The sequence below is a fragment of the Eutrigla gurnardus genome (assembly GCF_963514095.1).
Source record: "Eutrigla gurnardus genome assembly, chromosome: 20".
In the NCBI taxonomy this organism is placed as follows: Eukaryota; Metazoa; Chordata; class Actinopteri; order Perciformes; family Triglidae; genus Eutrigla; species Eutrigla gurnardus.
The window spans coordinates 6,389,779-6,403,063 of NC_139931.1; the positions used below are offsets into that span (position 1 = coordinate 6,389,779).

Here is a 13,285-nt window from a genome sequence, read left to right on the forward strand (position 1 = left end):
TAGAAGTGACACATGAAGCTGCTACCATGGACAGCACCACAAAACCAGCACTGACGCTCTCACGCCGTGGACGTTTCAGGACCATGGAGAGCGCCTCAACAAGGCACCTCCGCGTCTCTATCCCACAGGAACTCAACGCACGGGCATTATAACGCCATTGACGTGTAGCCGGTGGCGAAATAATGACCACACCAGCACCGCAGCTCGCGGCTGAGCAGCGTGTGAAGGAGCGTGTGGTGGGGAGGGGGAGGGGGGGAGTTTTGAGGGGTGACTCCCATGCTGCAGCTTGTCACTTGCGCGCAGTTACTGGATGAGAGATGCCCCGGCTGGACTCCTGCGGTCTCTTCACCTCTTGAAAGCATCTGGCACATGCTTGTCGTATCCGGTTATTGCCGTGACGCGGTTTCCAGCCACACACTCGCACGACGGATGCCACATCTTAAAGCGTTTGGATAAACACACAAATCATTAACACCAAAGGTATAAATAGGAGAAAGTTGGTTGACACGTAAATGTATGTCATGTTATGGCTTCTGTCAGGATGCAGCATGGAATGTATTTCATTTTTGCTATTTAAAAAAAATCAAAATGTAAAGTTATATCTTGTGTGTGTTTACATTTGGGTGTGCTGATCTGTGAAATGATGTATTGCCCTTCAGAGCCGGAGTCTTTGAGAAGCAGCAGCCTTCTGTCCAAACCTGTTATTCCACACAGCCGGCACAAGAAGCACTGAAGAGCAACAGCTCCCAGGTCACCCATGCATAAAACATCGTTACTTCACAGGAACACATACACTGTCTCTATAGAAGACACAGAGATACATGATTACCTCTGTGTATTTATGGCCGAGAAACAGAACGCAACATGATAGGCCATCGTTGTTCCGACGCAGTAAGTGGGACTGAAACTGCACACTTTCTTTAAGATAGGTAAAAAACAGATCCTCCTTTTAAAACAGTCAGACAAATATATGACAATTCTCCTGCCTATCAATAGAATGTACAATATGTAGCATATTAGCAAAGCATGTTTAGCACATGTGATTAACTTCAGGTATTGTTGACACCCTGTTTGGATGCTGAAATCTGCGAGGAAGCAGTAGTAATAACTGCATATTCTAAAAATAAAGGTGATTATTCAGCACAACTAGCTGCAGAAGGTAATTAAACTCCTGGTGACTGTTCTCCGTTGTTTTTCCTCTCTCTGTCAGATGTTCAAATGGTGGGTAGCTGTGAGGCTAGAGCTCTGGGGCGAGGGCCTTAAAAAGGAGTGTCGTGACTCAATGATTCATAAAGCTGAATAATTCAATGGCTGGATGCATGTAGAGCACTCCGCTCCTGCTGAACCCAGTTCTCCGCAGACCCAATGCAGACTAGCATGTAAACCTCTGCAGGACTGGTCCGCACCCTATACAACACATTGTGGTTTACGTCAGATATGTACTATATGGGGGTTTTGTGACTGCCAGAGCACGTCTTTACATAAGTGGGAAAGTAAAAGGTGAAGATCCAAGGTTTTAGGCAAACCTCTCGTCCCTCTCCTCTCACTGTTTCCCCCTGTGGTCATGTCCTAAAGTTCACCTCACTGCTCAAAAGACTGTCTTCATTTCACTCTTATAACTGTTGGATTTGATGGTCAAAAGAAGGCAGATTACATGCAGCTCCTTCTAGAGCCACGAAAGACAACTTTTTTCAGACCCTTTCCCTTACAAATAAATGATTATTCTTTGTGTTAAATATCGTCTCTGTGCCCGGTGTCGGTACTCCTCTAGATTATCCTGTGACATTCTGACTTCTTGGGGGCTTATTGTGCAATAACTGCAGGCGGCTTCCACACACGTACCTTCCAAACGGACCGCTGCCAAGTCTTTTTCTGGTGATTTTCCGTTTAATTGCGTGATTCAACAGAATGTACATAATGATGCCTCCAGGGCGGGCTGACCGATGATAATGCAGTGAATCGTAGAAGCTTTAAACGAGTGCACCAACTGGGAATGAGAATATGAAACCCAAAACACTCATCATGGCTGGATGAATGTCATGCTGGGGGCAGCAACATGGCATCCAACAATGAAACGGGCATTAGTTGTGTGTGTGTGTGTGTGTGTGTGTGTGTGTGTGTGTGTGTGTGTGTGTGTGTGTGTGTGTGTGTGTGTGTGTGGTTTTATTATGGATGCTCACTGACCGAGACCAACAGCAGGCTCACAGAAGGAGCACTAATAATCCTTGGACATATGCAGTGGATATGCATGTTACATGTAGAGGCTGTATCTGAGACAACATTATTCTATGTGTGTCTGTGAGTATAGACCAAACTGCAAATACACCCACATAAGAGGTTTTCAGCTTGCTGAGAGCACAATGCCTTTTTAAATATCTGGATTGATTAAGCTACTCATGAGTAGGGTAACGCAGCTGGTCCTACACAAGCAAAATCTCCTTCCTCTCTCGTTTCTCAATCTCCTGGCGGATTCCTGACAGTTAAACGTCTCGGATCGGATCTCTCTCTCAAACATCGGCTTTAAGCTCCACAGATTTCCTGTGGAGATGTCCCACTTTCCTTCTGTGTTGGTATTTCACTAACAAAAGGTTCGCCTGAGAAACAAAGCAAGGGAGTGAGTGAGAGGGAGGGAGAGAGAGGGAGGGAGTGAGAGAGGTAACCTGTCCTTAGTGGTAAATAGGCCAGTGTTTTTTCTGGGGGAATCTCACATGAAGTCTCCACTTTATCTGTGCTCTCTCTCTCTCTGCACCCTCCCCCTCTCCACCTTCTCTCTCTCTCGCTCTCCCCCCCCCCCCCCCTCTCTTTTCTACTCCATTTCCTTTTCAACCATTGAAACGCGTGGGCCAAGGCACGCATAATTGAAATTTCCCAACTTAATTTCATTCTGTATTTATTGCTTTCTATGTTTTCATTTATTTGTAATTTCTGCATATTCTAATAAAGTATTATGTATCTGATCTTAAGTCCAAGCGCCTGTAATCAAATATCCCCTGCACTATGTGATGCACTCCAATACTTGAATGTAGAGACATTAGAAACACCACTTCCTCTCTGAATGTTTGACTGTGAAGGTTTACACCAGATGTTGGAACGGGTGGAGTGGACAACCGGCCTGGGTGTGTTTACAATCACGAGTCTTCACTCCCCTCCAGTGGTCAAAAGAAGGAACTGCTACATCTGCAGTCACGCTTCTCCATGTTGCCGCTCTTCTATGGCGTTATATATGAGTGTGCACGTGCCAAAACTATGAGATCAAGAGAGCAAGAAGAAGGGTTGCATTTAGTGAGCTTCTTTTCAGGCTGCAAGCTCAAAACACTAATGGTGTTAATGGTGGTTAAAAATCTATAAATCTTCAATGTGAAGATTCAATATGAAGATTGATGTCACGTGTGTCACTTCCCAAGGTTAAACCATAATTAATCGCACCTGGGGCGGAGAAATGTCACCTCGTTTATGTGCTGTACTGCCGGAAGACTACGTCCCCCACAATGCATTGCATTTTCCCCTGCAACATGGCGCCTCACATAGTCGCTTGACTTCTGTCAACAAGACCCAAACCCAGCTAAAAGTAAGCACGGCGTCGTAGCGAGGTGGACCCGACGTATCACCGACAGGAGGATGAAACTGCTGCTCGCAGCGATACAACGTAGCCACAGAGCAGCCGTTTGCACACGGCACCAGTGCGGGCTGAGCTCCGGTGCCGGCGGCGGCCTCTCTTCTTCGCCGCTGCGGGATGAGGCTCTCGTCGTCGGGTCAAGCCGGGAGCTCGTGCAGGGACTCGGCTCGCAGGTGGAGGTGAGGACGGGCTTCATCACCGAGGAGGAGGAGGCAGCTTTTCTGCGAGAGCTGGAGCCGAGCCTGAAGAAGAAACGCTACGAGTTCGACCACTGGGACGATGTGCGTTAATGTTCACCATGTTTGGTAGTTGGATGTATGCAGAGTCGCAGCTCACACCTGTTGGATATTTTACTACAAATTAAATATTTACTAAGTAAATGAAATATTTGTACTTGTAGGGATGTGAAAGGACAACGTCATCACGTTTGCACTACGCTCTCCATAGATACCTTCAGAAATAAAGCAAACTCGTGTTTGCAACAGACTCATAAATTAAAACTAAAATACAACTTTAACATACTTGAAATTCTTGAGCAAATGTTTTCTCTGGCTCCAAGTGGACAAACAAGGCAAACACAAGCTGTAAAATTAAATAATTCCAATCGTAACTCATTAATTGGAAAGTTAAATCGTCATTGATGCCGTGTTCACGTCCCCTCGTTTAGGCCATCCACGGGTACCGAGAGACCGAGCGGGCCAGGTGGGGGGCAGCGTGTGAGGAGGTCTTGAATCGTGTTCGATCCTCAGCGTTTCCTGAGGGGAGTCCACTCCTAGGACCCGTGCACATTCTAGACCTGGACAAGACCGGTTACATCAAGCCTCACATTGACAGTGTCAAGGTAGGTTACCCCCCTTTTTTCCCCCCACTGACAGCTGTTTATCCCAGCTGTGCTCTGACCGTCATCCTCTCTGTCTTGTGAAGTTCTGTGGCAGCACCATTGCCGGGCTGAGTCTCCTGTCAGACAGCATCATGCGTTTGGTGAAGGAGGACGCCTCCAACGAATGGCTGGACCTGCTGCTGCCCCGGCTTTCCCTCTACATACTGAGGTTCACTACATCATAATGCCATGATGGAGTGTGTGTGCTGTAGTTCCTTTAAACAGGACTGTAACGTGTTTCCTCCGGTTCTCTGCACCCCCAAACAGGGACCGGGCCAGATTTAACTTCACTCACCAGATCCTGAACGACGAGGAGTCTGTGTTCAACGGACAGAGAGTTCCTCGGCTGCGTCGTATCTCCGTCATCTGTCGGAACCTCCCGGACTAACGCCCGCATCTTGGATACAAACAGAATGTAGAGGACAACGTCAACGATAAAGCAGATTTAATATATTGTTATTATACACATCTATGGGGGAGTGTCCAGGACATTTATTGCAGTTGAGACACTCCATACTGAGAAATATCGATTGGGTAAAGAGTACTAAATGAACATGCATACTTACAGTGATGTGTTTTACACGGTGTCCATATTATCAGGCGTAATCAGCTGAATGTACCCATTATCATCAGACTTTGTTCACTGGAGCGTCTCCAAAGTTTTGGGCTGAATAAACAGGTTTCTACACAACCTTCCACAACAACTGTGCCATCTTGGCTGTAGTTCAAACACTGCAAACATTTGTTTAAACATTTGTGGGTTGATCACTAAAAGATGGAGGATTATTTGATACCGATGTGTTTTTATTATGATTCCCTCTCCTTCTGTGTTATACAGACTCTTGTGAATAATTTCCAAAGAAAATTAAAGTGAACTTGAATTCCTTCACCCTGTTTCTTATTCGGTAGACTGGAGCTCTTTTCATTTTTACTACACGCTCCCAACGTGCTCAAACATGCATCTCTGGTGGCAGGATGTGCTCAACTCACTTGATATCAATTCTGAGGCTTGTGAGCGGTTATTATTTTAACCATTTGAAAGAAGAATCTTCCTGTGTGCACACCTATCCACATATATGCAAATTTACATTCATAAAGAAAGAAGTCTACAATATGGCCAGTAGATGGGAGCAGATGATCTTCTTCATGACAGAGGCATGTTGTAGGAGGAGCCTCAAATGACCTCACACACCTAAACACTGTTCATCACTCCAAAGTGAAGGGGGGGGGGGGGGGGGGGGGGGGGGGGCAAAAACGGAACATAGCACAGATTGATGTACCTGTTGGACAGGACTGCCTACAGGTAGACAAACTCCAGTGATGTTCACATTCACTTCAGCCCAACAGAGGTAAGAATCTTCACCTGAGAGTATTTTTTGTCGATGTGATGTCTGTGTTACGTCTTGATTTCTGTATTTTCTGTGTCGTTTTCACTCAGAAGAGCAGCTATAGACGATGGGGTCAGAGATGAAGGCGGGGCCGATGCGTGTCCTGGTGACTGGTGGATCTGGGTTGGTGGGCAAAGCTATTGAGCATGTGGTGCAGCGGGAAGGTGGGAAACAGGAGGGAGAAGAATGGATCTTCCTCTCTTCTAAGGATGCAGATCTTATGTAAGATGCTTCAATTGTACTCTTCTACCCACTGATGCATTACAACCATAACACCAGAATGCATGAGTTAAACAGGCACCCTAAGGTGATAAGATCTTTGTCTTTCCCATCTATACGTGTATAAATGTTGCGTTAACACATGGACAGAGATGTTGGGCAGACCAGGGCCGTGTTCGACAAGCACCGTCCCACTCATGTCATCCACCTGGCTGCAAAGGTCGGAGGACTCTACCTGCACATGAGGGACAACCTGCACTTTCTGGTGTGATAATCAATGAACCACCACAGCTGTCACATTGGAAACTGTTGCAGATAATGTTATTTTAACCCATAAACGTGGGGTTCGACTTCTTCACAGAGGGACAACATCAAAATCAACGACAACGTGCTGCAGACGGCCCACGAGATGGGCGTCACCAAGGTCGTGTCTTGCCTGTCCAGTTGTATCTTCCCCGACAAAACCACGTACCCCATCGATGAGACCATGGTAATTATCGGGCATTGATTGGCTGAGAAAGCCGATGCCGATTCTCAATTCACGATGCTACCGAAGCCTGACAGGAACTATCGGGGTACAATGTTGCTACAGAGCCATGAAATGAAGTGCAATTACTATCACTTCAGCAAAATGCATTGATTTAACTTGGCCTTTCCTGTCCCGCTCTCATAGATACACAACGGATCACCTCATGACTCCAATTTTGGATACTCACATGCCAAACGGATGATCGATGTTCAGAACAGGTAAGCGGTGCAAACAGGGGTGTGGTGTAGACATGAGGGGAATCCGACATGCATTCAACCTCAACAAAGGGCTGCGGAGGGAGCGCCCCATCAGACAAGTAGTTTCTATTTGTTTTTTTGTTGCTTCTGTTTGACTTGTGGCCGCCTAAATACACTCCACCGTCTGAGAGTGTGAAAGCATCCAGAATTGATCGACTGAGCCAGATGCTTTCAGACCAGTCCAACTTGTGAATGTGACAAAGCACAATGTGCACTAAGTTTCTACTTAAAGATATCATAACACTTGAAAAAGACAACTGGATTCATGCAGAAACGAGTTCATCGGTGTTACTGTGTGTGTTTGCTGACAGGGCATACTTCCAGCAGTATGGTCATCGTTACACAGCGGTCATCCCAACCAACGTCTTCGGCCCCTATGACAACTTCAGCATAGAGAACGGCCATGTGTTGTCAGCACTGGTCAACAAGACATACAAGGCCAAACGTGATTAAGTCACACACTAATCCACCATGATGCACACACGGACTGGGACCAGTGATCAACACATATAAAACAGAAATCAGGTAACAGAGTGTGTTTGCTTGTGTCTCTCAGAGGAAGGAACTCCTGTGAACGTCTGTGGCTCTGGAGCTCCCAGAAGGCAGTTCATCTACTCTCTGGTAGGAGTATATATTTTGCCCTCAGATTATACATGTGCTTACATGCAAATATTGTTTACGGTATCCGTCATGGGCGAATGCATCTATGACTGTATTAACGTAGAACATCGTCTGTGTTTCCTGTCAGGATTTGGGTCGTCTAATGGTTTGGGTCCTGAGAGAATATGAAGAGATTGACCCCGTCATCCTCTCTGGTGAGTACAGTGCGTTGCTCACCCGTAGCAACCATTATAGGGCACTTCTGGGTAGCGCTCTGATTGTGCGATATGCCTATGACACGTTTCACTGTGGATTCCTCGTCAGTGGGCGAAGAGGAAGAAATCTCAATCAAAGAGGCCGTGGATATGATTGCAAAGGCTCTGGACTTCAAAGGCAAAATACATGTATCCTTTCAGCATTCCCTGATGTTCCGACGTGCAAAGTTATCATATTTATACGTGTATACATCTATTATTTCTCAGGTGCTTTTATAAACCGACAAAATACATCCTGTATCAACGGTAAAGAAGCTCCATAATGAGTTGCATACTTGAAAGCAAAGCATAATTAGATGTGTGAGAAATTCTCTTTTTAAGGAGGCTTTATTTTTCCCAAATATATTTTGTTTTATGCATTCATTCAGGTTATGCTGTATGTAGCCACACAGATCAAATCCGGTCTCCCCTTGACCCCTAACATCAGTTTGACACCACCCTGTCAGACGGCCAGATGAAGAAGACAGCCACTAATGCCAAGCTGAAGCGCTACCTCCCCGACTTCACCTTTACGCCCCTCAAAGAAGGTCGGAGTTCTTCATCATTAAGTACAGTGCTGCTGTTGTTTTAGCGCATCATTTCATCGTAGCAAAATGTCAACTGCAGGGTAGAAAATCTGAAGTTTACACTTCAAGCACAGAGGCTTTTTTTTTTTTGTTTCCTCCGATAACAAAACACCAGGGTGTAACATTAGGCTTCTCAACAAACAAATGAGAGCTTTGAATGGATATTTGCATGCAGCCTCAGGCTAGTAAAGGCAACTTGTTTTTTACTCCTTCTCCTTCTAGCTATAACGATGACCTGCGACTGGTTTGTGTCCAACTATGACGTCGCCCGGACATGAAAGCAGCGGACACTGAGCTGGAAATTAACATCGTTATCACTGTACAACGTTGGTTCATTCAGTGTCACATTAAAAAATGCTGAACATATTCTCTACACCTTTCTTGATGATATCTGCTTGATATTCCTGTATTCAATTTCCATCCAAATGTTTGTATAATAATAACAAAAACGACAGCCTGTTTAAGTTTTTCCAAATGAGGACAAAAAGTAAAAATAAAATTAAAAAATAATGAACTGTATATGAGAGACAACAATTAAAGCTTTACACAGCTGCAGATTAGACATTTTATTGGAAAAATCTACCTAAGAAAAACAAGTTAAAGACATTTTTCATCATTTAAGTTCCAAGTTAAACTGTTCACACGCTATTCAAAAACTAGAGAAATCAAGTTGTTTTTCACCCAACATTATGTTTCTATTTAATACGAGAACAAAATACTTTTTTTTTTTAACGGCACATGTTGATGACAGTTTCTGTCTCAACATAACTGGTTTTAAAACGGATACAAACCCTCTCATCTTCAGATGAGACATAATTTTCCTGAAAGGAGAGGTTTCAGTCATCCCCTCCCCCTCCCTCGTCCATCCTCTCCCCCTCCCTCCCCCATCCTCTCCCCTCGCTGCTCCATACCTCTCCTCCATCGCTTATTCAGTCAGGTAGAAGTGCATTTTTTCGTTTACATTTTTGCGCTCCGGATTGAGGCGCTTCAGGATCTGCGCCAGCACGTTGACAGTCTGCTCGCTGCTCAAACCCGTGCGCTTGGTCTGGAACTTCTTCAGCAGGTCTTTGGTGGTCATCGGTTTACGGATCAGGTACCGCCGGACCGCTTCCTCCGTTAGCTGCACATCACTGTTAGAAAAGAGCAAAGCGTTAGAGAGTCTGTTCAACCATCTTTAATGCTTTGCTGCAGTGATCTCAGTATAATTCATATTTCCTGAAGGCACGAAGGAGGTACCTGGAGCTGGGAGTGGATTTGCCTGATGGGGGTTGAGGCGTACTCTTCCCAGAGGGAGCAGGGCTCTGAGTGCTGGGCTCCATCTTCAGCCGTTTGGCGGCTGGTGAGTCGGTGCTCGGACCCGGAGTCGGTCTCTTACCTGCAGGATTTAGTGGGAAAAGAACAACGAAAGGGGGACTTTTATTTCACAGTTAATGGCCACTTTTGAACGTTTCACATGAATACATTAATATGTCACACCTTGCTCTAGCTTGCTGGCAGCAGCGCGGAGTGTGTTGGAGGTGGAGGCCGAGTCTATGGACGGTGTCCCAGGGCGACTGCCAGTCCGGGAGCTGCCGGCAGAGCCACGTCCTCCACGTTTGGGAGGCGTGCGCTTCTTCTGAGAGAGTCAAAGAAGAAGATGTGTTTCATGAGACAATACAAAAAAAGGAAATGAGTCTACATTTTTGAGCAAGAATAAAATAAATCCATGTATTCAGCCACACACACACACACACACACACACACACACACTAATCACCATAAACAGGGCGGAGGCCGTCTCTCCCTCGATGTCGCTGTCATCTGAGCTTTCCGACTCGCCGCTGCTGTCTGCGACACACAAAACCAATCCAACATAATGTCACTTCACTGTTTACGCATAAAGCAGTATTATTTGACACAGCTCGTTATTATTATTAAAAACCGTCTCAATGAGGTCTGTACCTTTTTTCTTCTTCTTTTCCATTTGCACCGGCGTTTTCTTTCCTTCCTCTTCCTCCTCCTCCTCTTTTGTCTCCTCTTCATTCTGCTTCTCCTCCTCACTCTCTTCCTCACTTTCAGATGCCTCATCGATCCCTAGAAAAAAAAAAAAAATTGAATACCAAGAATGGATTCAGTAAAGCAAGCAAGTCAAAAACACTGAAATGTATGTTTTCTGATGATTATAAAGCTTATGTGGGAGGATTCTCATTATAGTCATATGCATGATATCGCTACCAGTTAATTGTATGCATTAGAACACCGTTAGTATTTTCTATATTCAATAATCAATAGATCTGCAATGTTCACTTGTAAAAAGTCTGACCTTTGGGATGTTCCTCTGCTTTGCTGGGCTTTGCCTTTTCTGGCTCTTCGTCTGAACTGCTTTCGGAAAACAGAATGACTTGCTCGTAAAAACAATTAAAACGATGAACAAAGAAAATGTATAATGTCCACAAAGAGGGAGTCTTTGTGTGCAACAACATGATGGATCTGACCTGCTTTCATCCGACATGTAATCCACCTCTAGACCCTCATAGTCCCCATCATCGCTGTCCTCCAGGGCCTCTTTGTCGTTGCCCTTTTTCTTCTTCTTCTTTGCTTTTCCTTTCCCCGCGTCTTTCTTCGCCTTCGCCTTGCTCTCTCCATCTGCCCAACGAAGAGGTGGAAGGAATAGAGGAAAATCACAAGATGGCTAACCCTAACCCTACAGCAGATCAAAAGAACGCTCAATACTTTGGTCTGCTCCCGGGTCTTTCTTCTCACCTTCGCCCATACTGCTGTCACTGTCGTCGCTGCTCATCTCCAAGTCGTCTTCCAGGTCGTGAATGCGCAGGTCGCCCCCTCTCCCACCTCCCTTCTTTTTCTTCTTCCCAGACTTTTCATTCTCGTCGTCGTCGTCATCACAACCACGCTCACCCTCCCGGAGACGTCTCTGAAGCATGATGCTGAAGTGATTCACCACCTTGTTTCTCCTGTAAAACCAGGGGAACGTCTGATATGAAGTGTTTGATACACCTGTACCAGTTGGCTACACTAAATATTTTCTAACAACCATCCACCCCTGTTCCTCCCCCCATCCGCACCTGCCCCACTCCTCCTCAGCCTCCTCAGCAGTGAGAGTTCGGTGCTTGGCCTGCGGCGTAAAGTTGTACCAGCCGTGGACAGGAAAGGCCTCGAAAGCTCCATCGGGACACTGTGTGAAGATGTAGTAGGATGCATTTTCTGTAACACCGCCCTTCTTTAGACCTTTGAACCTGCACACAGACAGAGGGAGAGAATAGCTGTGTAGTAAACAGTAGGGATCCCCATCAGGCCTGCGTATACAGGAAGCTACCTCTCTTTGTACGTTGGTTAAATGAGCGTTAATCAAAAGGTCAACAAGTGTCTTTCTCCCCACCTCTTGCCGGCCTTGCCATTGACCTTGAGAATCCAGGGCTGATCCTCCACTTTGAACTCGCGTGTCACAATGCCAAACTTCTTTCGCCGAGCTTCCTCGCGCTGCTTTTTGCCAAACTCACTGCCAGCGGCGCCTTCCGCGTTCTCTTCCTCCCCATATATCCGCCGAGCACTCATGTCTCTTTCCATGCGAGCCTGGGAAGGGAGAGGGAGATGTTAAGATGGTCGCGACGGCTGCTCACCTTCAGTTTTTCTGTCGTCCTTTAGAGATAATCACGCTATTCGTCATTTCTCTCTCAGCATTGATTCTGTGCCCCACCCAGCAGGGAGTACAGCTCAAAGCATCGGTCATGTTTGGATACACTGACATGAAGCCCACCTGTGTCCAGGTTGAACAGTTGACTCGGTCTCCAGCATTGAAAGCCATGAGGTTGTACTTCTTGCTGGTGTTTCTATGGGACAGACAAACAGAATTGCAAACATCACTATCTGTACCTGCAGACTCCTACTGAGGGTCACAGAAATAGTTGCCAGAATTCAATCGTAACTGCAGTCCAATTGATTAATTCATGTTTGTCACTTTGACTGATATCACTGCACAGAAACTGCGAGGAGACACGTGACAAGGCTTGTTCAGGGAGCTTTTCCGTCTGTGGATATTTGCATGTCAGTCCACGTTACTCACTTGGGGACTCGCACGGTGTATTCTGTGGTCGAGGAACTGCTGCTCCCCTGCAAGTCAAACAGATTCAGAAGATTTATTTTTAGAGGGCTGCGTCTCTGCAGTTTGTTTTTATACCATCTGCTATTTAATTTGAATTATATGCAATAGGAAACAGGCCACAGTCCTCTTTTAAACTAAGATCAATGACAACAACCTGCATGAGGTTATGCACTTACAGCTCACTTTACAGATAGTTTATCATGAGATTACAGCAGTGCACAGTGAACACGTGGGAGAGTGAGGCTTTGTATTTTGTAGTAGAGTGAACATTTACCAGTGAAGTCATGGTTGGTCGTCTCTGTGGGTTTTACTAACACAGCAACTGTTGCTTCAGGCTCGTTGGGCAACGTCACACTATAACAAAATAGCAGAGTTGCGTTAATAACACCCATCACCAGGTTAAACGTGAAAAAAGCACGAAATCTACGTGTTTGATGGGAACAGCAACCAGTTACACTCCACGAGTTTACAACGATACATCAAATACAATCCATTGTAGCTGCTAATTATGTGAACAGAGAGCTTTGTCCCAGGTTTGACTGAGGTTAAGTCAACAATACAACCGTCATTGAACGCAACATACAACTTGATTAGGTCTTTATAACGGGCGATATTTTGTACCGTTTATATTAGCACCGGATGCTAACATAAACAGCAGCATCGCACTTAGCAAGCCGTTGTTAGCTGCAGTCTATGAGCTTAGTGCTAACCGCTACTGGGTAAGTCTGCTTATAACTCACGTGGTATTGGAGTGAAATGGAGCGAGACGTTAATATACAAAACCAAAACATTCAACATAAAAACAATTTGCATCGAATTTACCGGCGCGCGCACTCCCACTTTCCGTTCGTATGAA

General features: G+C 45.6%; 3 protein-coding genes across 4 annotated transcripts; 2 read left to right on the forward strand and 1 right to left on the reverse strand.

Moving 5' to 3' along the window:
* The first annotated feature begins 3,503 nt into the window (after positions 1 to 3,503).
* On the forward strand, positions 3,504 to 5,372 carry alkbh7 (alkB homolog 7). Its single transcript, XM_084036447.1, has 4 exons — positions 3,504 to 3,897; positions 4,284 to 4,457; positions 4,541 to 4,665; positions 4,764 to 5,372. The coding sequence occupies exons 1-4, from the start codon at positions 3,619 to 3,621 to the stop codon at positions 4,882 to 4,884; spliced, it is 699 nt and encodes a 232-aa protein (XP_083892573.1). The 5' UTR covers positions 3,504 to 3,618; the 3' UTR covers positions 4,885 to 5,372.
* A 571-nt stretch (positions 5,373 to 5,943) lies between these two features.
* On the forward strand, positions 5,944 to 8,754 carry LOC311031219 (GDP-L-fucose synthase-like). The gene is made up of 10 exons (XM_084037390.1): positions 5,944 to 6,106; positions 6,254 to 6,368; positions 6,465 to 6,593; positions 6,777 to 6,850; positions 7,201 to 7,334; positions 7,446 to 7,510; positions 7,638 to 7,704; positions 7,814 to 7,893; positions 8,192 to 8,291; positions 8,553 to 8,754. Exons 1-10 carry the CDS (start codon positions 5,952 to 5,954, stop codon positions 8,606 to 8,608), a joined length of 975 nt encoding a protein of 324 aa, XP_083893516.1. The 5' UTR covers positions 5,944 to 5,951; the 3' UTR covers positions 8,609 to 8,754.
* A 127-nt stretch (positions 8,755 to 8,881) lies between these two features.
* Positions 8,882 to 13,285, reverse strand: gtf2f1 (general transcription factor IIF, polypeptide 1). 2 transcript variants are annotated; one of them, XM_084037388.1, is made up of 14 exons: positions 13,252 to 13,285; positions 12,704 to 12,783; positions 12,391 to 12,437; positions 12,085 to 12,157; positions 11,707 to 11,900; positions 11,393 to 11,563; positions 11,073 to 11,281; positions 10,805 to 10,955; positions 10,633 to 10,688; positions 10,272 to 10,403; positions 10,087 to 10,157; positions 9,807 to 9,945; positions 9,567 to 9,705; positions 8,882 to 9,460 (listed from the first exon to the last, which is right to left on the reverse strand). In XM_084037388.1, the coding sequence occupies exons 2-14, from the start codon at positions 12,713 to 12,715 to the stop codon at positions 9,256 to 9,258; spliced, it is 1,599 nt and encodes a 532-aa protein (XP_083893514.1). In that variant the 5' UTR covers positions 12,716 to 12,783; positions 13,252 to 13,285; the 3' UTR covers positions 8,882 to 9,255. The 2 variants fall into 2 exon arrangements, with proteins under 2 accessions (XP_083893514.1, XP_083893513.1); XM_084037387.1 differs by having other exon boundaries at positions 13,170 to 13,276.

Excerpts from the sequence above, each read along its gene's own strand:
- LOC311031219 (XM_084037390.1), top strand. The coding sequence starts at position 5,952 with ATGGGGTCAGAGATGAAGGCGGGGCCGATGCGTGTCCTGGTGACTGGT. Across the intron at positions 6,594-6,776 it reads ACCCCATCGATGAGACCATG|ATACACAACGGATCACCTCA; the intron begins GTAATTATCGGG and ends CCGCTCTCATAG. Across the intron at positions 7,335-7,445 it reads CAAGACATACAAGGCCAAAC|AGGAAGGAACTCCTGTGAAC; the intron begins GTGATTAAGTCA and ends TGTGTCTCTCAG.
- gtf2f1 (XM_084037388.1), bottom strand. Across the intron at positions 11,282-11,392 it reads GCTGAGGAGGAGTGGGGCAG|GAGAAACAAGGTGGTGAATC; the intron begins GTGCGGATGGGG and ends CTGGTTTTACAG. Across the intron at positions 10,956-11,072 it reads TGACAGCAGTATGGGCGAAG|ATGGAGAGAGCAAGGCGAAG; the intron begins GTGAGAAGAAAG and ends TTCGTTGGGCAG.
- alkbh7 (XM_084036447.1), top strand. The coding sequence starts at position 3,619 with ATGAAACTGCTGCTCGCAGCGATACAACGTAGCCACAGAGCAGCCGTT. Across the intron at positions 3,898-4,283 it reads AGTTCGACCACTGGGACGAT|GCCATCCACGGGTACCGAGA; the intron begins GTGCGTTAATGT and ends CCCCTCGTTTAG. Across the intron at positions 4,666-4,763 it reads CTTTCCCTCTACATACTGAG|GGACCGGGCCAGATTTAACT; the intron begins GTTCACTACATC and ends ACCCCCAAACAG.